The sequence below is a fragment of the Odontesthes bonariensis genome, chromosome 3 (assembly GCF_027942865.1).
Source record: "Odontesthes bonariensis isolate fOdoBon6 chromosome 3, fOdoBon6.hap1, whole genome shotgun sequence".
Lineage (NCBI taxonomy): Eukaryota > Metazoa > Chordata > Actinopteri > Atheriniformes > Atherinopsidae > Odontesthes > Odontesthes bonariensis.
This window is the reverse complement of record NC_134508.1, coordinates 11832373-11858008: the sequence shown is the minus strand read 5'-3', so window position 1 is coordinate 11858008 and position 25636 is coordinate 11832373. Positions and strand designations below refer to the sequence as shown.

The following is a 25636-nucleotide window of genomic DNA, read 5'->3' as shown; positions in this document are numbered from 1 at the left end:
CGCCATGATACCAACATCAAAATGTATGCAGGTGGTACAGTAATTCATATACATTCACCATATCCCAACACATGTTAGAGAAGTAGAGACATAGTTGTGACAATCTATTTAAATTAAATGGTGCTAATATCGGTGCAAGTACAACAGATAAAAAAACCTTTTCTTTAGTGTTTATTCATGTGTACAGTTCAAAATATAATTGATGTCCAGTTGCCAAACGTAACTCCAGTTCTCTAAATATTTGATCTATATATCACCTAGGAAAAATATCAGACCGAGTAACTGCCAATTCAGCAAGTTTAATGAGAAGTTTAAAAGTTTAGAAAATGCGTAGAAGTTTCATGAAAGCTACAGCGACAAAACCAGGGGAAGCAAAACTGAAATAAAGACCTGAAAATCTTCTGTGGTTTTCCTACAACTAGGATTTTTTTTTTTTTTCGCAATACAATAAGCCACGATCAACTTCATATTAAATAACTGATAGCTGCAGCTAAACAACTTATTTTCTCTTCAAACTCTCTAGTACACATGATACAGTAGAAAAGACATCAAAACAACAGAGAAAATGACACGTTAAGGGGTTTACACAGACTGCTTTGCTAACGCAGGTTTTACAACAAGGTCCTCTGATGTGAAAATGGGAGCCAGCGCAGTGTGTCCCTACTTCCACAAGATGGTGCTGGTGTCGCACATTTCAATTTATGAGAAGCCTCAGCAGTTCTGAGTTTCGAGGCAGCTGAGATTATTTCACCGATCCGAAAAAACGAAGCACTGTTGTGATTACAAAAAAAGAGAGAGAAGAAAGAAAAACAAACAAACTGATACTCCCACACATCTCCGGGAGACGGGGTGGGTGGTAAAGCTGCTGCGGAAGAAGCTCATGACACAGGTCTTTTTTCACAATTACTTTAACTACAACCACCCAGGAGACATTAAAGGTCGATGGAGACTTGTATTCCATATCATTAAATATGAAAGTACATCAAAGGCCGAACCCTTCCTCCCCCCCTGCACCCTCAAATTGCATTTCCACCGAGGTGGTGTCAGGGACATCCTGCCTTGGGGGGGGGGGGGGGGGGAAATAATTAGACCACTTATTTAAACCATAAAAGTAAAGACGATTATTTTTCTATCTTTGCTTCTAAAAGTTCCTCTCTCAAGATTTGTAAACCAGCACCGTGCACTGCAGTATTAGGGGATAACATGACGGTGAAATAAGGAAATGCTTCCTGTGCACTGTCACCCCAACCGCGTAGAGCTTCAAGTTGCAATATTAAAGAAATGAAACTGCCGTCTGTCCTTTGCAACGTCACTTAGAAATCCTTTAGAATTGTTTACAGCCTGTAATCCAAGACATGCTATTGATTTACAGAGGCTGTGCAGCTTTACGGGTTATGTAAGTGTTATGTAAGCGTGTGGCGTCATGAGGAGAAGTCAGGTTGGCTGGCCGCAACACGTTCAAGCCAACCGGCAGTCAAACACAAATTCCACAGGGGAGGGGGGGTGTTCTTTATTAATACTTTAATATATATATATCAATAATACTTTATATACAAAATATGTACAACCTTGTGTTACATCTCAAAATAAAAATCCAGAGTACCTTGCTCTATACAAAACTATTATTTTTCTTCTAACTTTACATTCACACTCGTAGCAGATTCTGTGTCTTCTGCTGTCGTTGCGTCTGAGTGAAACAAGTAAAGGCGACAGCATGAGCGAACATCAGGCCTCATCTTGACCGAGAATTTGCGGGAAAGATGCAAATCTACATGCCGTTCTCTCTGCATACAGCAAACTGCTACCTCATCCTTCCTCTGGTAGCTAAACAAATACACTCAGCGGGTTGTGTATCAAAAATAGAGATGTACAAGTAGTATAGGCAAAACAGAAATACAGGTCATTACTTCACAGGAACGCCATTTAAAAATGCACAAACAGTCATGAGTCACAAATTAAATTGTAAAAGCACGTATGGCCACATAGCGCTTCAACAGACGAGTGACACACCAGGTACAGTGACAACACCCTGAATTCTCTGAACATCCTGAAGTCATGTAGCTACGACGTAAGGGAGCAAAGTCCGCCGGGACGCCTCCGGTCAACATGAACCAGACGTGTTTGTTTTGGTAACATTCTAGTCTAAGCGATGGCTTGTTGCAGTTACGGGAGCAACAAACACTGAAGGTAGATCTTCAATTTGTAGATCTACAGCAGGTGATAGCAACTCAAGCAGCATCTACAGGGAGCAATCGGTTTCCCATCTTTACATTCATTACAGAGGGGCAGGTCCAAATGGTTTTGTAGGGAGGGGCTTTACATTCTGGGTTTGATCCTGACATTCAGAAACGAGTGCAGAGAGGCCGAAAATATTAAAACAACAATAGAAAAATAAACCCTCCCCATCTCTTGTGCGCTCTCTATAATGACCACCTTCACTGTCTTTCAGAGCCAAGCAACAGGTGTAATTTAAGCCTCCACACGGACACGGTGTTGCCCACAAAGTGGTGGTGACCGTCAGAGGTTCTGCTCTGGGGTCAGGGTGCTGATGGGCTGAACTACAGCTGTGGTTTGAAGGGTTTACCCTCCATTCTACATTCAAAGGGCGAGATTCTGACAGGAGCACAGCTGCCTCAGTCTTTGCTTTCCAAGTTCAAAGGGGAGACCTGCTTTAAAGCTTTGTGGAGAGCGGGGGAGTCCACTGGGCTCTGGTGCGGTGCCGGGGACGCTGCCCTCGGGGACATCAGAGACGAGGACAGGGTCTCTGAGGGTAGGGTCGCCGCAGAGCCGCTCATTCCCGGGTACATCACCGGCATGCCCCCAGAGTACCAGCACTTCTCCAGCATTGGCAGATACGCTGCCGCTGCAGCAGCTGCGGGGGGGATGAGGTAGAAGGGGAGGCAAAATGGCGGCTGGTTGGGGGAGAAACTCATGTAACTGCCAGGAGCCCCAGCCGCATGGACGGAGAGAACCTCATCCTCCGAGGAGTCCGATCTCGGCCTCTTGGCCCGGGGCTCGTCGGCCTCCTGCTTGATGGCGCCGGCCGTCCGCTCAGACGCCAGATTCTTGAGCTCGCCCTCCCTCCTGTGGCTCTCCGACCACTGAGTTTTGGGCTTTTCGTGTTCTCCCCCATAGCCACTGTCAGTGTCCGTGTCGCTGCCGCTCTGCTCCCCCATCATCCCGTGCTGGTAAGTCCTCTGAATGACAGGAACGCAGTTCTTAGCGGGGGCCTCGGAGGTTCTCGCGGGCTGTCTGGTGGGTTTATTCACTTTCTCCGAAGCTTGAAGAGCGGGCTCGTCCGGCTGCGGCTCGCTTCGATGGTGCAGCACTTCGGCGGCGACCTTTTGGATGTGACCGATGAGGTGGGACGGACTCAGGTCTCTGCTGCTTTCTTGGCTGGCCAGATAGTGGAGGACCTCTTTTGCGCACAGATGAAAGCCGGAGCGGAACATCTCCTCGCTGCTCTCGCCACCGTCCCCTCCATTGTCGCCTTGGTGATTGGAAACGGCAAAAATGAAGAAAATTAACATCAAATCCCATTTCCTGCAGATGCTCTGCTTGAATTAAGTCCGACAAACCCACCGATCCAACTCGCGCCTCATTAACTTGTGTTTTTGTAAAAAAAATAAATCCAACTTACTAATCTGCAGGTCCTTCTGTAGCGCCATGATTTTCTGCTGCTGCTGCTCCAGCAGAGCACTCAGGGTTTTCACATGCTTGAGAGTGAGCTCCAGCACCACGGCTTTCTCCAGATGACCCAGCGTCTAAAACAGGAAGACCTTCGATAAGCATGTTGATCTTACTTATGTAACTCATTCTGCAGCTGAACGCGGGGCAGCACCCCTGGGAGCACATGCAAACCACTACACAAATACTCTAAAATCTTTAAAAAAAAAAAAAAAAACAAAGCTAGATGAATCTTATCAAATAGACCACACTGACACAAACCCACACAGAAAACAAAACTATTCAGGCTCATGCTGTTCTGCATTACATTTTTTTTTTTTTTTTTTTTTTTTGGTACTTGAGGCAGAACTAAATCCAAAGTGTGGAGCAAACACACAGCTCAGTGGGACCGTGTGATGTCTCCGTGTCACATGCCACATATCGCGCAGATAACACTCACCGTGAGCTTCAGATGTTCTGGCAGCAGGTCCTTCAGCTGGCCGATGCATTCGTTGATTCTGTCACGCCTTTTCTTTTCTATCAGTCGGTGCGGCAGCTTGTAGGTCTCCTGGTGAGGGATGAAACGTTTCCGTTAACATTCAAGTTCCAACCGATCAGTGCTGAATTATCACGCATTTTTTTTTTTTTTTTTTTTTTACCTTGCCCTCATCCCGGTGCTTCATGCCCCTCCTGGGTTTGTACACGTAAATGGGAAAATCCATTCTTTAGAGAGGAGATTCAGAGGAGTTTGTTTTAGGCTTCAGAGCAAAAAAAAAAAGTGTTTCACAGAGCAGAATAAACCAAACAAGGAAAAGTAAATAAACTTTATATTTACCCGTGCATGTCAGATATATCCACTGGTGGGTGTTTCGGCACATAAGGAGGTGGTTGCGCACTTGTAATCCTCTCCATGTCGATTTATTATAAGTATTTTTCAAAGAAAACCCGAAAAACGTTTTTCCTTTTTTCTTCTTTTTTTTTTTAAAAAGCGCAAACCTTCAAAAGGGTCCAAAATGCTTCTCTGCGATCGCACCTCAAATAAAAAAAAAAGAAGATAACTCTTCTCCTCGTGAGTGTTTCCGTACCACGTCGAAGTTGAGCACAGCTGGAGTGTTGTCACCCTGAGGTCCGGACTCGGTAGTAAGACTGAGGAGGCTCCACGCCCTGCGCGATGTGTGAGAGCTGGGTGGGTTCCTGACTACGTGTTAAATAAACCCTGTGACTGCAGGCGCGTCTCTCGGCTGGAGAAAAGCGGACTCCGTCACATGAGGCTCACGTGTTGGACGGCGCTTTCAAGTCCTCGCCCGCACACCACCGCCCCCGCCGCCGCTGAAGCACAACCCACTTTCTGTAGTACTCCACCACCGGGGCCGAGTCCCGTGTACCACCACGCGCCGACTCGCGAGGCCGAGCCGTGTTTACAAAGATAGAAAGTAGAGCAGCAGCTTCCGCGTCGTGCTTAAGTGAAAATATTACGTCTTTAAACTGCAAAAGCGTTTGTCTCGCGCTTTGAAAAAACTATGTAATGCACAGATTGGAGACACGCGCACGGGAAAACGATAGGTCAACTGTTGGAAACGACAAAACTAAATAAGAACGAGAGAAAAGCTCATTTTGTTTTTCGATTATTCTTATTCACGACAAGCTAAAACCCGTACTGCGTGAAAAAATGCCTTAGAATGAGATTAACTAATAAAAAAAAAAAAAAAAAACCGACACAAGCACGTTTCGCACGTTTTTTTTTGGTAATTTGATAGGCTATTTAGTTTCTCACCCTCTGGGCTTTTATTGCAGATAAGGAATATCACGCATGTCAATATCGAGTCGAACAGTATTTATCCTCGTAACTTCGACGCATTACTGTTTTATTGCGGCTAACAGCGTGTTTATTTGCTGTTGTCTGTATTGTAGAGCCTGCCAAAGTGTCAGGAGAGGAGAGCACACCGTGTAATGGTGTACCGTGTTTGCCTGCTGTGTGGCACGTGCACGCACCTGCGGCGGGATGACACGGTCGCTGTTGTCGGACGGTTAGTGAAGTGTGCGGGTTTTTTTTTTTTTTTTCTACCCGCCGCTGTGATGATTAAACCTGGCTGTACTGTACTCGGCGAGCTGTCACGTTGAGCTCCTCATGGCCGGCAGAGGAGCAGATCCCTGCCGCTGACGTCAGCGGGCAGATGGCCGAGAGTGCCCGACTGGCCGGTCGGTTCCAGCCGCCGACATCCCGAAGCAGACAGACTATTTATAGAAAGAGGCTTCACAACAACAGTCACCCACCCAGGCCAGAGAGCAGGGAGCGGGAAAGGGTCGCGGTTCAGCGCAGTTCCAACATTTGATCGGACTGGAAAGCAAATAGCTTTTCATCCCCCCCCCCCCATTGTTTTATGAAGTTTAAACCATAATTGTAGCTAAATATTACTTCCCCCTTTTTTTTTCGACATTTCAGAATTGTGGGTTGTTCTGTGTGCCTTTAAAAATGAATAAAATGTTCAAATTTGGATTCATCAGTATGCTTAGTTACTTTTGCCCACAGTTGTCAATAAGAGGATAGCTATAGGGATGCTATTGGCTGCAGAGATGCTACCGTTGTTCAGCTGAGGACCACTGCAGGTCCTCAGCTCACATTTAAAGCTACAAGTCTGAGGAACAGATGGTCTTTTATTTATTCTTTGCTTGTCAGCTTATTCTGTGGGCTGATTAGATGTTTAAGGCAACTGAATTTATTTATTTTCCAAATTGGTGTTGAACAAGCAACATGTCTCCCATGCACATCTTTTCCATTCAAAAAAAGCCCCCAGACTGTACCCAATTTTCTTTTTTTTCTCCACACTGTAGGAGAGTGTAAGGCAGGTCAGCATCAGCTCGTCCAGAGAACCAGTGCAACTCGATTAACTTTTCCGGAAAGTCCCTAATTGATGAGGATGTATGCAATGTTAAATTCAACCCAATTACACACATTCCACTCATTCTGCAGATGGTCGCTGATGTCAGGAGGCCGATTTCCAATCAACAGACACGGTTTCTCTGAAAGCCGAAGAGTTTTTTAAAAATTTTTTTTGCATTCAGGATGCGGCCCAGTTTAATGGTGGAACTGGAAAAATAGCCTGAAATCGCTGCGTTAACCTGTGCGAGACATGTTGCATATCATCAGCGAGCGTTAGACATTTTTACTCGTGACTAATTTATCACTTCCAGTATGCGCGCCCTCCATTTCCTTACACAGAAAGATTTTTTTCCTTCTTCTCTGAGTTCAGATTCTATGAGTGAAAGTCACACCCGGCTTATGGATGGCCGATGAGCATTTTCTGAGTTGGGTAGTGACTGAAAATGGCAAAGTATTAACAGAAATGAGTCAACTTAGATGAACTGATTGTTTTTCTTTTCTTCTTTACAGTATAACACAAAGCAAACTGCAAACATGTTCTGGGGCATGGTTATTCTTTCTTTTCAAACACAAGAATAAGTTCATGTGGTGCTCTCAGTATGCAACATCAACAGACAGTAAAGGACAATTACATGAATTTTAATAAATAATTCTACTTTAATATACAAATTGACATTGCTTAGATTCGTTTAATCTTAACATTCTTGAGTAACATTTTGTGTCGACCACCTTATTTTACTATACAAAAGCAAAAGGTAAGCATCCGCACTTTATGTACATGTTGAAGTTCAACAAAAGTCTTATCAGTAGCATGAAAACCAACTAAAACGTTTAAGTTATCTTGAACATAAAATTTAGCAGACTTAGCAGAGGCAGAAAATCAGATATTTAATTAGCATTTTTTTTTACTTGACAAAAAAAAAACAAAAAAAAAAACAGGCACAAACGGAGCAAGTCTGCAGAAAAAATAAAAGGGAAAAAAAAATTGAGATTTTACGCTAGAGGTGTTTATTACTGTATAAATGACACGACTCCTGAGCAAACTGTGACAACATGAGTGACACGGAGGGCAGTTTAAAGACAATTTCACAACCCACTTAAATAAGAAAGTTAATGTCTCGTGAAATAAGTTAGCGATGAGATATGACTGTTGGATTTACACAAGTGGAAGTCGTCTATCGGTTTATATTGCTCTCACACAATATACTATCCCTACTGAATGCGGTAATCAGTCAAGAAGTATGCACATTTTCAAGGAACAATAGAAGAAAACAACTTCGAAAAGGCCAGCTTATTATATCATCTATATTTTCGTTTAAGTACAGACAAACAAATGGCCCAATTTATCGAGTTACAATAAGGAACAGACAAAAGTTGTGGCCATCACTTTTAAATAAGACATAATGGATGGAACTTAAATTCACACACTGATGAGGTTGCATATTTAAGTTAATATATTGCACAAAATACAAAAATGAGACATCAAATACTGCTCGTGATGCCAGTAATATAAAAAGAAAACTTTCAAATAAAATTTAAAAAAAATGAAAAGGAACCGATTCCTCCCGTCCAGTCAGCTTCAGCACGTTTCAAGTTCACCCATTAAAAGGTCATGTGTCGAGAAACCCAAATCATTTCTACACAGAAAACATTTGGCACAGATTCTAAACTGAACTGAACAGAACGAGGTGGGCGAGTGTTACTGTCTGGAGTAACACGTGCGTGGGGTAGAGCTACACGTTGCCTTAGAACTACCTATATTACAGTATTTCCCTACCGTTTTTTTTTTTTTTAAGTTACTCTCACACTCAGTGCTGCACACGTGAAGCAGAACCCTGGCATGAGGCGTGCGCTTTGTCCACACAGCGAGTCGACGCGGAGAAGCTTCCAGACTTCACAGGGTTCTTCACGCAGGCTGCTGGGGGTTGACGTTCATGTGCTGAGGGTGTCCCAACAGGCCGATCCGCTGCTTCTGCTTCCTCTGCTCGGTCATCTGAAGACGACAGAAAGGTCAGACCTGCTGCCGCACACATCCTCCCCTCTGCTCAATGTACAGGCGGCTTCTGATGTACAGCCTCGATCGATTCAGATGTCTGTGCCACTTTGCAGGAACAAACAAATGCAGCACAAAACTCTGCACACTGCTCAACGGAAACCGATTCTTTTGAAATTCCCTGCCAGCCTCGTCATCCACCTTGCTTGGGTCTATTGACGAAAGCAGCGCAATACAAACTACTAATAATGAAACTCGAGTCGATAGAAATTTCAGAGATCAAGCAAAGCGTGAATCATAACACAGGCGTTAACTTTTGCACCGGCAGGAACAAGTGGCTTTTCTGCTCAGAATTAACTTTAATTAACATAAGGCAGTGATGTTCACCTCAGCACTGAAACACAACAATATTAAAACTGAGAAGACCAAGCCGTCTTGCAATGAGTGTTCCAGGAGAAATATCATTTAAGCACATCAAGTGGACAGTTTAAACTCAGTTAGCAGAAGAATGCAGTGCCTTTCTGCACTATAATTTCCCCATTAAACCAATTTTCTTTGGAATGATCCAATAACAGAGAGCGCTTGCAGCCCAATTTACCAATCTGTGCTTTTTCTAGGAATCGAGGCCATTTTTTTCCCCCCAAAGAACAGCATGCTTAAACTGATATAAGTGGCACCTGAAGGTTTTTTTTTCTTCCGAAAAACTCCTTTTTAATCAAACAAATAAAAAAAATAAAAACAGGTTCGAGTCCGTTCCAGTCTGGAGCGAAACGTGGCCGATTTTACGCCACCCTCCGCAGCTTCCAGCAACACAATAATCATTTCCCCCTGTCTGGGTCAAAATGTCTCAGAAACATTCACTTCCTCAAAAAATAGTTCTCATTTCGAGGGTAGAGACATTTTTACAATACTGTTTACTAGAAACAGTGGATTGTGGCTATTGTGCAATTGTAGCCGAGTTTATATGTAGCATCAGCAGAAATGCTGGATGGTTTCTCATGGGGATACAATCTTACTTGCAGGAGCAGCTATTCAATCACTAAGCTCCAACCTTAAAGCAACAGGTCTGTGATGAAGTCCACAGGGGAAGATAAGTTGTTGGTAAGTTATGAGATTGAAAGCCTCACAAGCTGTGCTGTGAACTATGACTCATCACCTTTAGCATTTAGTAAGCTATGCATCTAAAAGGGCAACGAGCGGCAAACAAACCAACCAACCAAGAACTACACAGGCAGTCCACATCTTTGAGAAAAAAAACCTGTGATGAGGTGACAGACCGTTCGAATTCTTTGTCACAATTTCACTTTACATGACACCAACCTGCTCTTTGAGCTCAGTCAGCTGGCCCGAGAGGTTGGTCACAAGTTTCATGGTGGACTCAAGTTTCTCCTGCAGGTTTCTGATCTCATTCTGCTCTCCGTCTGCATCGCTGCTGACTAGTGACATGGCCCGCATCCGTGGAAACCAGTCCAAGTTGTGCTCCTGGGAAACAGAAAAGCGTGTTCAGGTTACATCACGACATGAGGAAATGGACTCCGTTTTCTAGGAAATAACTTGTTTTCCAACCAAATCTAATACAGCATGTGGCATCGAGCCCATTTTTGATTTAGATTCGCCATCTTAGACCCAGTTTTGCTCTTTTGGCGCTGTGCAGTGATTTCAAACAAACTACTCACAATGGGACTTTCCATATTAGAATCACATGGGATACGCAGACATTCTTGAAATCACTCAAAACAGGCAGTGCGCTTACTGGTGACACGTTCAGGTCACACCTATTCTTGCCATACACACGATAAACTCGCCGAACTTACAATAAACTGATGCAGAGACTTCCTCATTAATGCAGACGCCGAGATGAACACATCGTTCCTCCGTGCACAGAACTAAAGTATACTTAGTCACAGCGGCTGGAACCAAGGAGCCGTGCTGCTCTGTCTTTTTTTCAGTTTGGTGCCATAGCAATCATATGGGTGTAACACGTATATAGATTTTTTTCAGGAGCGGCGCACATGGTTGGACTTAATTTAACATTCTAAATCTTGGCTGGTGCGATATTTATGAACTAGAGTGTCACAAATGAGATATCGGACAGCACTTCAATCACAGTCGTGTCAGCGGCAATCACAAAACATCGGAGTCTGATGGCTGTGTTTTATTCTTTGGTTTTTTTGGTCATTTTTGTGCTGGCCAACTTTCAACTCCCAATCAAAGCACTGTGTGACGGTCTGTGATTTTTCTTGTTAATGAAACTGTGTTAATGAAAAGGTTACCCACAGAGCAGTTTGTTGCGTGGAACTGGAAACCCTTGCTCAGCACATTCCGGTGTTGATATCACTGACCGATGGGTAAACAAGTACAGGTTTGATATCGGTTTTGCACAGTGGGAGCTGTGAGTGCACCAGGAATAGAAAAAAATAAAAACATACAAATGAATAGAATCCTACTAGGTACCCAATAATTTTGATATATTTTGGATTTTTCTTCTTCAGCAATTCCAATCCAGTATTCATTTTCTTGTAACTGGGACCGAAATCATTAGGATTGTAACTTCCAATAAATAGAGTTTGACCTAAATGTACTTTCTTAACAAAAGTGAAAAAGGATGTAAACGGGACACCCAGCACGCACCCAGAAGCTGCTGCGCTCAACACAGCTGCAGGCCACTCGGTCACATTCTTTCACGCTTTTATCTCCTTTGGCACTTAGCTACCACATGCTACTGTTATCATGAACTCAAAAATAGGCCAATGTCATGTGAGCACAACTATGTTTGTTTCTTCATGAACACACACACACACTTGTATCCCTATGGTATGTCCTCAGTCGGCACAGAATATGCCCCCCCCACCGAGGTCGCGCTAACAAAAAGGAGGATGCCGCGTAGCCGCTGTGGTCACTGGATAGAAACGGTGCAGTGCCAAAGAAAGAGGCAGAAAAAGTCCCCAGGTTTCAGTGGTTGATTTGGAAACAGTGGGGCAAGTGAGGTGGCCGTGCGTACCACAAACCAGTACTAGGTCAGACGGCAGCCAAAGGGGAATCACACAACACTAAGATAATGAAGAGCACACACTCATTCTGAAAGGAGGAGAAGACGTTTGTGAGCATGTTCCACTTCCTGAATGCAAAATGATCGAGGCCGTGTTTATCCACATGTCTGCCCCCCCCTCCCAAAACATGCACACACCAACTATGAAGTCAGGTTCAAAAGTGTTTAGACGGCAAAGTCATTTTTGCAGCTGTGCCACTTTCTTAAGACTTTCAGCTTTAATTCGAGGGGTTTACCAAAATAACTGCTGAAGTGTGGAACCCGTTGACATCACCAGCTGCTCAGCTTGTGATGCGTTGCCCGGCCTTTCCTGCATGTTTCTTCAGTTTGTTTGTCTGACTGAAGACTAAACCTGTGACAGTGAGAAGCACGCTCAGTTCATGGAACTGACTCGACTGATTGTATAAAGACTCCGCTTCGACAGGAAACTTCAGTGTTGCTATACGTTTTGGGTCATGTGAACGAGGGAAACATTGTCCTTTTTAGTTTAGTGACGTTTTAATCTAAGTAGGCATACATGTCACACTTCAGAACTCATTTGCTTACTCCAACTATAATCGATAAACAATAAAACACCAATGACCCATTTCTTTTGGTAGCCTCTTAAGCTCACATCTATGGTGCAAATAGGGAGCAAATTCTTTTTTTCAGTTCAAACTGACGACTGAGCTATTGAGCTGGGCGGCAATGCATTTGAACTAGGTTGCTACTTGGGTCTCACAACCAGGTGAACAGACAATGCTTTTCACACAAAGGTCTGAGAACAGGCACACTTATTAAATTTAAGGGTGTTTTTGTTACTGAGATTTGAGAAATGGGGAGTGAATACATACAGGATGCACACACTACCTTTTAGCTTAAAATGTTTTCGTTTTTTTCCCCTCTTTTAAATTTCACTTCCCCCATTTGGATCAGCTCACGTAGTTCCTGCCCATAAAATCTTTAAAATACATGCATTTAAATTCGAGCTTGTAATGTAGAAAAACTGGGAAAATGTCAAGGGGAAACCTCTTTTACAAGGCACCGCACCAAAAGGGTGATTTTTGCAACACTAAGTTTCTGTTCTTGATCATTGGTCTACTCTGGGTTTTTTTTCCCCCCTCTCAAGACTATCGGCAAATCTTCAGGCAGCACTTGAGAGTTCCAGCGCAGAGGGAAAATTCAACACCAAAACACTTATCCGTTCCTTTTATTCAGTTGACTTCTAACGAAATAATACGGAAAAAGGGTCACAGTCGACCATAAGAATGTTTATTGATCAATTTGTTCAATGACACTGAAAATGAAGGCAATACCAGAATTCATTGCTCTAAGAAGTCTTTGAACTTCCAAACATTTAATGCAATGTTTTATTTACCTTCTTGAATTAAAGTCGTAAATCTTCATTTCAATCGACTGCTTAATCTAAAATTTTATGTATTGGTGTACAGGTGCAAAATTTCTGATATTCTTTTTTTTTTTCTGAGAGATTTATATATATATATATATATATATATATATATATATATAAAAATAAAGTGCAAATACTGGACCTAAACACAAATATTCAATTATAAGATTCTCTAATCTAACAAACCTGCCATTTATTTATTTATTTCTGTGTGTATATATACACACACACACACACACACACATAGACACATACATACGTATTTAAGAGATGCTTCTATGATAATTTTCTGTCACCCCAAACAAGTTTGACTCCAAAAACGATGACGAAGGACATTTCCACAGTCTGTAATTTGACCGATTTGGCCGAAAGACATGCGTTTGTTTGATGACTTTTGTCACCAGCAGCCCTCTTTCCATCTGCAGTGTTTATAACTGAAAGCGGTTCCAGTAAACTGATCAGTGCAAGTACGATTAAAGACTACACCTCGATGGGTTCAATGGAAATGACGGAAGTACATTTTTCATTATTAAAACCGCACGGGCCATGACAGAAACAGGATGCTGTGTGGTTAAAACAGCAACAGAAAACGTCACAGTCATGCCACAAGCCACCTGATGCGCTGACAGCCCACTCACTCTACAAATATTGCAAATATATGCCGAAAAAAAAAGAGAGAAAAGTCATGTCTGTTAAACAGTTTTTTTTCCTCTTCTTTTGCTGTAAAAGGTGCTAAGAAAAGGAGAGTATTATTTCAGTGCCAAGGAAAAAAAAAAAGAATTTGGGCAGTGAGTGTGAACCATGCATCATCTTTTTACACCTTAGATGTGACATTTCACCCAGAGCCCTCTACCATTGACGTCAGTCCCAGTCATTGTCGGAGTAGTCTGACTTCAACTCCCCCCTTTCTGTCCGTCGCTTCTTCCACGTTACAGTAGCATCAAATAAATCGAAACACAGTGGGAGAGAGGAGGTGCAGATTGAAAAAAAAGAAAAAACAAAAGTCTTACGTATTCATCTTTCTCCTGAAGTCAACAACAAATAATAAATGCAGAAAATTCAGCAGCAAGAACCGTGAATTAATCACTCGATTTTTTTTTAAATCGTTCCCAAATTATTTTTCTGTTTTATACTTTTTTTTTTACCTTTAAAAACAGCTTGCATAACATCTAACAGAAACAAGTGATCTCTTATTTAATGGCACTTTTCTGTCAGAGTCAGTGACTCTGAGTTGTATCACCTCCCGATAACGATAGAATTTCATAATGAAAAGTAAAAAAAAAAAAAAGAATTCATTTTGCATCAAAACTATTCAAAAAATTCAGATAAATTAGCAGCAACCCACAGCTACAAAAGTGAGTATGTGTGATTGCAGCAACAACAAAAAACAAAGTTGAAAGAAAACTGAGAACACCTCTGATTTCCAAATGCAAATGAGCATAGTCATAAGAGCCCGGTGTATGACACGTTGGGCCGACAGTCTGTATCTGTCTGCATCAAGGATACGGACAAGAAAGACACGTTACAGACAGATAATGATCCAAAACATACTGCGAAAGCAAGATGATAAAGGAGTGAAATATTCGAGTCGATCACCAGATCTCAACCTGATCAAACTGCATTTTACTTAGTGAGAACAAAACTAAAGTCTGACAGACTGGTAAAAACAACTGAAGACAGCTGCAGCAATGGCAGGACCTTCTCTTGTAATGTCCATGACTTCCACTCTTCTGGGAGCGAGAGATGGCAAAAAGGCTTTGATAAAATATTAAAAATAAACACTTAAATTGTGGTTATGATCATTTGTTGCATTGCTTTACAGCCTCTTCAAGATGTCGGGGATTTAATTCCAAAACCTTTTATCCGATTTGGACGTAAATACCCCCAAACTAAAGCTGAGATCCTGTGCTTTAAGCCTATATTCATTAATGTTCTCTAAAAATTATTTTATTTAAATGTTATCTTGGAAATTCCTGGTTTTACCCAAATGTTTCTGTAGAAATAAACCCCTTAAACCTGTCCATTTAGTTTGTGCCGGCATGTGAAGGGTTGATTAAAAAGAAGCCTAAAGGACTGTCATCCTATCAGAATTCTTCAAGCTGTGTTGCTAGGAAGACAATGGAATGCGTTCAGCTCTGTGATCGGTGGGCCTTCTGTAGTAACAGACCGTGAGGAGCACATCGTCACCAGTTTATTATCCGTGCAGTTCCAAACATAACCAACATAGAAATAATGCAAAGGCATGCTGTGAAGGGCATTTGCTTTACAGGATGGACTAAAGCTTTTCTGCTTCGTTTGGAAATGGTTTTAAAATGTACGCCATCATTAAATGATCAGTAATTATGAATTTTGTGGGTTGCTGTTCCAACTGCTTCTACTCCAATCTCCGTGTACACCTTTTTGTTGCCCAGTGTCAAAGTTTATTAAGCTCGGGTTCCAATCAGTTTACCTGCATGTGATCACTGGAAAATTCCCAGAAAAAATGAAAATTGCTAAAGTAATACCACTTTTTAAAAGTGGAAATAAGCACATCTTCACAAATTATAGACCAGTCTCTCTTCTACCCCAGTTCTCAAAAATATTAGAAAAATTGTTCAACACCAGACTAGAAAAATTTATTGAGAAACATAAACTGCTTAATGATGGACAATACGGATTTAGACCAAAGAGATCAACCACAATGGCAATCATAGACGCTGTAGAAGAAATCACTGATGCAATAGACAACAAAAAGCACGCTGTCGGAATTTTCATAGACCTGAAGAAAGCATTTGATACAATTGATCACGGTATCCTACTTCAAAAATTAGAAAAATATGGCATACGAGGAGTGGCTTTGAACTGGATTAAAAGCTATTTAACAGAGAGACAGCAATTTGTGAAGTTGGGTGAGTTTGAGTCTGAACGAATGGGCATTGTTTGTGGTCTTCCTCAAGGTTCTATACTGGCCCCATTACTGTTCAACTTATACATTAATGACATATTTAAGGTCTCTAACGTACTAAAAATGGTATTATTTGCGGACGATACAAATTTATTTCACTGTGATGAGAATTACAGTAAGCTAATAGAAGAGGTAAATCATGAATTAACTAAAGTACAAACATGGCTGAATATGAATAAATTATCACTCAACTTAAACAAAACAAAAGTTATCACATTTGGAAATTATAGAGAAAAAGATAAATCAGCAATTAACATAAATGGTACTGAAATAGAGAAAGTAGCTGAAATCAAATTCTTAGGAATCACAATTGATAATAAACTGAGCTGGAAATCACATATCAGACATATACAGAAAATGGCAGCAAAAAATATTTCAATAGTGAACAAAGCTAAATATGTTCTAGATCCTAAGGCTTTGCATATATTGTACTCCTGCCTGGTATCGCCATACTTAACCTATGGAATTGAAGTCTGGGGAAATAACTATAAAAGTTCACTTCAGTCCCTAGTAACAATACAAAAGCGAGCCGTAAGAATCATTAATAAAGTGGGTTACCTTGAACACACAAATCCATTGTTTCTGCAGTCCAAAATATTAAAACTACAAGATTTAATTAATTTCTATACAGCACAGCTATTGTTCAAAGCAAGTAAGGAATTATTACCGACAAATATACAAAGAATATTTTTAAAAAGAGAAGGTAACTACAATTTGAGGGGCTGTGGAAATTCAAAGTACCAGCAGTGAGGACCACGAGGAAAACCATGTGTGTTTCTGTATGTGGCGTCCGTCTATGGAACAGTCTGTGTGTCAATATTAAACAATGCCCATCCATTCACCTTTTCAAACTAAGATACAAAAAAATTATATTATTAAAGTATAGTGCGCAAGAAGATCGCTGCGTACGACAGTAAAATATGTTATAATCAGTTACTCACAGGTCTTACCCTTGGGGTATTCTTATTACCATTGCTGGTATTTTTTAAGGAAGAAGAAAGGGGGGAAGAGAAATGTTTCTATATATATATATATATATCTATATATATATATATAGATAGATGTGTATGTATGTGTATGTATTTTTTCCTTTTCTTTTTTGCAACTGTACTATGTACACACATTTGATGGAGAACAAATGATGTAAATGGCGGCGGCCTTATTATTTATTAAGAACTGAATGGGGGTGGGAATCTATAAGCTTGTCTTCATCCCACTCCTTTCCAAGCTTATTTGAATTTGCACAAATACTTAGCCGCTTGTTCTGTATATTATTTTTGCTTGAAATAAACGAAACGAAACGAAACGAAACGAAACGAAACGAAACGAAACGAAACGAAACGAAACGGGTCACTGATCACTAGTGCTTGGCGCGTGTGCGCACTCTGGGAAGTAAAGGAGTTGGTTTGTGTGTCGGCTGTTTTGCATTGTTGCAGTTCAACAACTGAGGGTACAGAAAGCTTGTTTGATCATCCCAAAACATGAACCATTTTTTTGGTTTTGGTAACTAATTTGGCAATGGCACAGTTTCAAAAATACACTGCGATACTGTCGCATCCGCCCACCATGATAAGTGAACGAGGGTCAGAGGGTCAAAATCTGGGAGTCATGGTTGGCTTCTGCAGTGGAATATGTTTTAGTAATTGGTTTAAAAAGAAAAAAAAATGTCTTTGTCCAAATGTTTCTTGCTTTGCGAGAGAAGCTCTGACAACACCGCATTACTTTGGACAACAAGATGAGGCCCTTCATTAAAGAGCTGAATGTGGAGCTGAGAGTTAAAGCTAAGGATGACAGGGTCACCTGACAGGGTCATCGGGGTCTTTCACATGATGTGCTAGCTCTCTTTTAAGCCTGAGCGCTGCTGGTCAGAATGGACCCCCAAAAGACTCGGTTTGGCTCTGCAGGGTGGAAGCTTAATCCTAAATCAGGTGGTTCCTCACAAGACTTAGAAAAGAGGATCGAGACAAAAGGCTGGAAAAGTGGGCCAAATCTTGAAAAACCTGACAGCGGCACAAGTGAGTCAGGGAAGCCACCACTTCACAAAAGGGGGGTTTTCCTTTGGCAGTGAAATGCTTTCTAATGGTTTACGTGCAACAATTCAAACAATACTCATTTCGGTTTTTACTTTTGATGGCAAATTGCAACAGATGTCTAAAACTCCAAACTGCTTTGCTCTTTTTGGTATTTTTAATAATAAACATTTAATCACTACTGAGATGTTTCCTCCTGCAGGTCTGTCGAAGAGTCTATCGTGGTGATGAGCAGTCTGAAACCTGCGTGTGTGTTTTATGCTTGAGGTAAAGCACGGCTGCTTTGGGGTATTAAGACATATTATGTCAAAAGCAGACTCCATTCACAAGGCAGACGGTTGTTTATAATAGCTTTAGAAGGATTACAGGAAGTGCATAACAGTCTCAGTACTCTGGAGCACACGAGCTAGAAAAAATGTCCTGCGTATCGGCAGGGGAGCAGGCATTAAGACTGCGATAACCATTTCTGACCAAACCCGTGGAAAACTGAGTGTCAGACTCCGAAAGCAACAGCAGCGTTCTTCAGGAGGGAGGGTTAACCTCAGCAAAGACCACAGCGGCAGCTGACAGTCAGCTGTCTGTATTAGCAAAGAACATTTACACAGTGGGGGGTGGGGACACCTGTAATTTGAGAGGAAAGTGTTCAGATTTTTCTGCAGCATAAAGGTACATCACTGCTCCCTTTTAGCAGAGTCAGGCCTCAGGTCTTAATTGGTGAATTAACTCCCTCTTATGTGTCTTAATTGTGTTTCCACAGCCAATACAGCCAAAGACTTGAAAAATGAGTTCAGGTAAAAAAAATTACAGACTTATTTGTTTCCTAAATTGTCTTCCCATTTGTCTAGGTACCTAACTTAGCGCACTTACTCTAGCACTAGTTATGCTCTTAGCTGTTTGGTTTTGGAAGGAAATGCACTTGTGACTTCTTGTCACCTGAAGTTCTTTTGCCTACCGATGTGGAACACACTTATTTTAAGTCGCTTTGGATAAAAGCGTCTGCAAAATGACCGTAATGTAATGTAATGTAATTTGACAGGGCCGTCCAAACTCCGCGGGAACAAAACTCACTAACTTTACGACGCAAAGTACTGCAAAAATCAAGAGCTTTTTACTTTTTACATGTACCCCGTCTAGTTAGTTTATCAAAGGGAAATGCAAATGTGGAAGAAGAAGAAGACGAAGAAAAAAAAAAGAAGCGCGCCTGTATGTAGAAAGCTGGGGAAGTTGAGGGGTGAAATATGCTTGTGCATGATGATGTCCTTACCCTGATCATTTCGGCCACGTAGCTCTCGGGGCCAGTGTACTCCGTCGAGTCCTTAACCTTCACCAGGACAATGAAGAACAAGTAGTGCCACATGTTGTGCTCAACTTTGATGTGTTCTTCAAAAGTAACCGTCTTATTGTCAAACTTGTCTCTCTCCAAACCTGAGAATGGAATAATACACACACACACACACACACACACACACACAAAATAACCATTACACTCATTTCTTTGGAAGAGTGAAGCAATACTTTGTGTTGCAAGATGACATGATTGTTCTTGTGACCTAATTGAAGGTGACTGATGAAAAAAAAAGAAAAAAAAGAAGAGGAAATGGGCTCCTGCGGAAACGTCAGAGGTGAGACGTGCTCAGATTGCTCCCATTGCCCCCCCCCCCCCTTTTTGACTCACTAAATCCCAGTCATCCATACAGTTTTACACAACATTTTCACAAGAGGAAATAAAGTTAGCAGTTTTGTCAAACACACACACAAAAAAACAAACATAGCAGACGACGAGCTATTCAGATAAAATACCAATTGCTGACTAAGGTCAGTGTCTGAGTGTGTGTACAGTCTAATGTGGTCAAGCCCCGTATGGCAACAGGAAGAAACACTCCTCCTCCACAACAGCACCTATCATGACTAACCATTCATTCTGGGAAGAGGAGGCGTTGGGTTTTTTAACCAGAAAAACAGCCCCCATTTTGCAAGCAGGCCTGATGTGAAGCTGCATCACTGCACTCGTGTTCCTACGAGAGCAGGCTTACAACAGACCACTCGCTTGATTTCTCTTAAATCCGTCATCATCTGCAAGCCTCGGTATTCACACCGTTGCTGCTCAACTAAGGCTGCAGGCGACACGTCAAGCACGTCGCCTGCAGCTTCAACTCGAATAGCACTGAAGGGCTTTTTTTTTTTTTTCTCTCTCTCTCTTCTAATCTATTCTTAGAAGGGAGTAAGACTGCTATATGTCAATGACGGTTATAAAACAGGAAAATATGCGACAAAGTGCAAAACAAGTGACACTGAAAACCAAAGCATCTGCTTAGCAGGCGGACTGGCAGTAAAAGTAAAGTCAATTCAGTTATTGCCCCACCGCAAATAAAACAGGTCGTCTTCAGGATTTCCTCTTTCTTCTGCTTCTCACTTCTTAGGTCAGCAAATGTGTCGATGATGACACCGAAGATGAGGTTGAGGACAATAATGATGACCATGAAGAAGAAGAGCAGGTCGTAGATGACTCTCGCTGCAAACAAGGGTTCCTGTGGAAGTCGGGCGAGGAAACAAACACGATGAGCTCGTCAGTCATATTTAGCCGCTTTTCAAGGCAGAGCGAGAGAATGTAAAAATCTCCCCCATGCAACCTCGTTCCAAAGACAGTTGTGAAGGTACGCAAAATGATTCAAACCAAATGCAGTTATTTGTAGTTAAATGTAAATAAACATACATTTAACTCATAATAGAGAAATACGCAGTGCTGATTGAGGGTCGGAAGAAGACCCCGATTCATTATTTATTTTTTATTTTTTTTTTTTAAATCGGGGTGATAATTTAAAATCAGCTAAAAATGAGATCTGAGAAAATGAATGGATAAAATCAGACATTACCATTTCTATCCATATAATCTGACGCTGCCTGTTTCACATGTAAAGCTGCACCAGTGTTAACACTTCTCCTGTCTCACAGCCTTTGTATTTTTCAAGTATTTCTTTACAGTTTCTCCCAATTGTTACCATTCCATACACTTTTTTGCAACTCGTGTTAAACGTACTGGCATGTTGGACAAGTAGCATTACGTACCCTGCAATCTCTCGCAGTTAAGCACGATGCCTTCGTTCCAAACACACACCTGTTCATTTTAACACACCTGCATAAAATGGATTCTTTGACGTTGGGCGACGTCTTCTTCTTGATGTTTGATCTCGGGTGTCTCCGTAACACGTACCCACGATTTCATTATCTCATTCCCACACATCATCCAGACACTTTAATACCTTTATTCTTTCTCCACGTTGGTCTGAATACAGCCTGCAAACCTTTCTCCTCTCAAAGGGTTTCATAGCTACCCACCAGATTCTCAGGAATTGTGAATAAGAGGTTTAAGTAGTCCACATCACACTTGCTCACTTTTGAGACCACATACACACATATCTTCATCATTTCCGTGCCATGGCAAAAGGTGTCTGTTTTTTTCCCCCCACTTTAGTTTGAAAGCTGGTTAACACGAAAACTGCTGAGCAGGCTATCGAAAAAGTCTACAGTAAAGGAGGAGCCCATTTAATGTAGCTGGATCACTTTGTTTAGGTAAATCTACGGTATGAAACTGGTCTCTGTGGATGACTCTGTGACAGCCCTTCTGTGGGAACATATAGAAAACTGAGATTTAAGGGAGGAGCACAAGCCTTTCCTGTTCAGCAGATCAACAAATAATGCACGAGTCATTCTGCACAGCCAAGCTCAACAATACACGCCAAGTAACATCATGTTGAAACACATCAGTTTCCATATTAAAAGTCACGTTTGAGCTAGAAGTACAAAAACTTATCAACTTTACATTCTCAAAACTATATGTCTGTACATACTGTATTAACCCAATTACTATCAAACACAAAACACATGCAGGTGCTCATAGTGTCCTCTGTGCATACAGGGTAATATCTGGTTGCACATACTGCCAGTCACCTCTCTGTAAAACAGGAAAGGATGTTAATCTGAGTGTAATGTCACATAAATCTGAGTGACTCCCTCCTTCTGTGGGTCAAGCTGCAGATCTAAAGCATTCAGTGCCAGTGAACATGCTCGTCTTCATCCTAAATGAGCCTAATTCATTAAACGCCCTATGCAGTCTCTCGGTCACACAGGTGACAGCCTTTTCCTGCTCTTCTCATAAAGCAACTCATCAACATGACGCACAACTGGCTTTATTTTTGCTTATTGAGTCAGATTTGTAATGAACGTTTTGAAGTCGGAGAAAATCAAACGCTTGATCTTCTAATGCCCCCATTATAGCGTAAATGCTGTTTTTGAGATCTATGAAGTTTTCCTCATTCCATTTAACTCAATCCAGCTTAATCTAATATTTGTGTCTGGGGTAGGAGAATGTGCAACGATATGTCATGTGTCGTGTTGTCCGTTATCAGTGTGAGAGTAGACAGCAATGTTTAAAGATAAGATTGGAAGGAAGCAAAAAAACTTAACAAAACCTTTTTCTTTGTTTTTTTTCAACACTCACAAACTTCCATACGTATTTTTATTCTTTGATGTTGTGTTTCTGTTCTTTGTACCTCCTTTGATGGTTTCCGCAGGACATCCCCAACACCTCCTCCACTCCTGAGGCCGTGACTCAATACTGTCACAATGCACATGAGCAGGGAGTCACACGATCGCTCTTTGTCCTCAATCACCACCGATGGCTGGACAGCAAGGGAAGCTATGGAGGCAGTGGGAAAAGAATCCATTTGAGGGCTGAATGCAAGCTTTTGTCTGTTGTGCGAGTGATCATTTTTGTTTTAAACTCCATAAAAAACAAAAACAGCATAACAACAGCTTGAATAAAAAAAAAAAAGACAAATTTAGATCCAATATACTGTAAATGCAGTATGCATTTGGATTTGAATTTCAGGCTTTATCATTGGTTTGTTGGTCTGCGAGGGCTTAACAAGATTGAGAATTTTCTCAAACTATCCTCACAAAAGCAAGTCACCAGACCATAATTGGTCAGTCCGGTGATAACAAATTCAGAAGCCTAGACAAGGTCAAGGCCCTGGCAGGTTGAGGATTGGACATGGTTGACTGAGCGAGTTTTAAATGGCGTCTTTTCCAATCACGGTCAGCCAGTTTGCAAGAACTCATTGTTTGGAGTTAGAGGCTCTCTGCGCCGTCACTGAGCGGATTCATCGAACCTAATTATAGTAGTATAATGGTATTTAACCTTTCCACCCTGGGCCCCTAACATTTGGTCTTAGGCTTGGTCCCCTCAGACCACAAGAAGTCTAAGGTCCTGGCATTTCATCCTGCTGCCTTAGAGCCCCAACCACGCAAAGTTTGAATCCCATGATCCCCCAGCCACCTCCATTTGCAGCTGGCTAGAACACCAAGAAATAAAAGCCCAAACATATGAGCACACACATGCCATAAGCACAAAGACGGCTCAAACACTCAGGAATCTCTTGCATGCACAAACACGTGGCTTCAAACTAAAAAAGGACCAAATTGACTCCAGCAGCCAGCCTCCAACTATCTGCACGTCCTTCGCTCTTGTCAACCTACCATCCGTTACGGCCTCTGCTGAGCAGTTCTCCCCATTTTCTTTCTGACACACTCCACCTGAGAAGAACTCTCCCACCATGCTGGCTCCATGTTCTGTTCAGATGGGAGCACAAACTGCACATTACAGCCAAATATAGATATTTACAAAATGTATATCCATGGTTACATTCTTTGATATCATAAAGTGTCGAGGGAGGGGCGGGGGTTGTCCTTAAAGGAGTGTAGAAAGATCAGACACGTTTCTGACAATCAATGGCCACAGTGATATTTTTTGAACATTGAACTCTTGAGTTTTTTGGGTGAGGGAGTGCAACAACTGCCAGGGAATGAGAGGAAACCTGTATTTCAACGTACCTAATGTTTTGTTGGGTATCCTGTCGACATTCAAGATGAAGTCATCCTTAAAGAAGATGTAGCCCACAATAGAGAAGAGGTAGACGAGGATAAGGGCCAACACGGCTGTCAGGACAATTGAACGGCCATTGCGGGTGACGCTCTTTATTACGTTCAGCAAGGTCTCTTCTCGATAAACCAAATCGAAGAGCTGGAAAGAGGAAGCATTTAAAAGCGTGTGTAGCTCTGTGAAATGTGCATCAGAAAGAAACAGCTATGTCTTTGAATGAGTTCTGAAGTGAAATCTTGTTTTTGTTTTTTTTTTTAATATGAGAAACATTATCATGTATATGCATGTTGGGGTAAGTTTATGCGGTTTATGTGTGCGCTCACATACTAGCAGGCTGTAAAAGAAGACATGGACAAAGACCCCCAGGCTGCAGATAATCAGATAAAGCAAGTGGTACAGGAACTCCACGTCCATGATCATGGCTTTGTATCCACGTGTGAAGGTTCCTCGGTTTCCAACGAAGCTCGTCAGGAAGATCACCTTGTTACATAACTAAAAAAAAAAAGAAAGAAAAAAAGACATGGATAAAAGTACACGGCATGTCTGATTCTGACGTTGAATCTTTTTTTTTTTTTTTAAATCGCGATTCGTAGACATACTGCACACACTTACGTTAAAACCCCCCAGCAGGAGCAACGTGGGCTCTAAGCCCACAGAGAAGATCAGGCGTAGGATGGTGGAGGCGATGAGCGCCCTGATACCGTGAGGCTGAGGCAAGACGATGACAATAGCCAGAGATACCAGCATGGCTATCCACAGTAGGGCAGACAGATGAGGATCCAGAGTGCCTGAGGACACAGGTCGTCACATTACACCGGGGCTTGAGAGGGTTTAAGTCAACTGCTGTAAGTGCAAACATCAAGCTATCGGACGCTTATCCAGTTATTCAGAAGTAACTCATACCATTACCTTTATCTATATATCATGCTTTGCCATGACTTTGGTTGGAAAACTTTGGTGGGTTAATATCAGTTATTGTAGATGACCCTAACCAGCATGTCACAGAAAGGCTGCCTGACTTTGTTAATGTTATTCTAAATCTTCTGTGTTTATAAAAGAATAAAAAAAAGAAGCATTCAAGAGGTTGCGTCTCTTTTGCCTGTGACACCTGGAGGATCTCTCATCATTCATACCTTCACTTCAGAGGGGCCTCCTTCTTGTTCTCTCTCTGTGTACACAGCGCATGACAGGCACTTGTTACATAACCTTAACATAATCTAAAAATACAGCCAGATTCAGCCAAATTCATGAAGGGTGGTCAGAGCTACTGCTTTGCAACAGGCTACATGGGAGCTGAGAATTGTGCGGACAACCAACACACAGCAGCTTGAATGTAGCACACCTTCTGTCGGAGGTCATTCATCTCTTTTAAGCCATTTTCAAACATGGGATGCATACGTTTGAGTGGAGAAAATAAAATAAAAAAGCATCTGTAGTCATTTTTCAGGGTTTATAAATCAGGAAATAAAAAATATAGTGTGGTTACAAAAAAAAAAAAGAAAAAAAAAAAGCAGAATGTAGAAATGATGATGTAGAAAACATGATTCAATAGCTTGTAGAACCACCTTTAGCAGCAATGACTTCAGCTTAGGATGTTAACAGTTTCTCACATTTCAGCTCACTCTTCTTTACAACTTTGCTTCAGTTCATTTTGGCTTGCAGGCTTTAATTAATACACAGCTCTCTTAAGGTCCCACCACAGCATTGTAATTGGGTCTGGACTTTGACTGGACCATTGCTCATGA

At 41.7% G+C, this 25636-nt stretch overlaps 2 protein-coding genes across 6 annotated transcripts in view; both read right to left on the bottom strand.

The window, feature by feature from the left end:
* Window positions 1-1504: 1504 nt before the first annotated feature.
* Window positions 1505-5003, bottom strand: bhlhe40 (basic helix-loop-helix family, member e40). Its single transcript, XM_075460285.1, has 5 exons — window positions 4502-5003; window positions 4326-4389; window positions 4127-4234; window positions 3641-3764; window positions 1505-3490 (listed from the first exon to the last, which is right to left on the bottom strand). Exons 1-5 carry the CDS (start codon window positions 4576-4578, stop codon window positions 2634-2636), a joined length of 1230 nt encoding a protein of 409 aa, XP_075316400.1. The 5' UTR covers window positions 4579-5003; the 3' UTR covers window positions 1505-2633.
* A 2177-nt stretch (window positions 5004-7180) lies between these two features.
* itpr1b (inositol 1,4,5-trisphosphate receptor, type 1b) overlaps window positions 7181-25636 on the bottom strand; it is an 84558-nt gene continuing 66102 nt past the window's right edge. For all 5 annotated transcript variants that reach the window (XM_075460279.1, XM_075460281.1, XM_075460282.1 and 2 more), the window contains 9 exons: window positions 24504-24679; window positions 24219-24383; window positions 23843-24032; window positions 23489-23581; window positions 22504-22649; window positions 20316-20481; window positions 19218-19378; window positions 9861-10022; window positions 7181-8540 (listed from right to left, as the gene is read on the bottom strand). In XM_075460279.1, the coding sequence (XP_075316394.1) occupies window positions 8454-8540; window positions 9861-10022; window positions 19218-19378; window positions 20316-20481; window positions 22504-22649; window positions 23489-23581; window positions 23843-24032; window positions 24219-24383; window positions 24504-24679 (1346 nt within the window). In that variant the 3' untranslated portion in view covers window positions 7181-8453. The remainder of the gene's footprint in view (window positions 8541-9860; window positions 10023-19217; window positions 19379-20315; window positions 20482-22503; window positions 22650-23488; window positions 23582-23842; window positions 24033-24218; window positions 24384-24503; window positions 24680-25636) is intronic.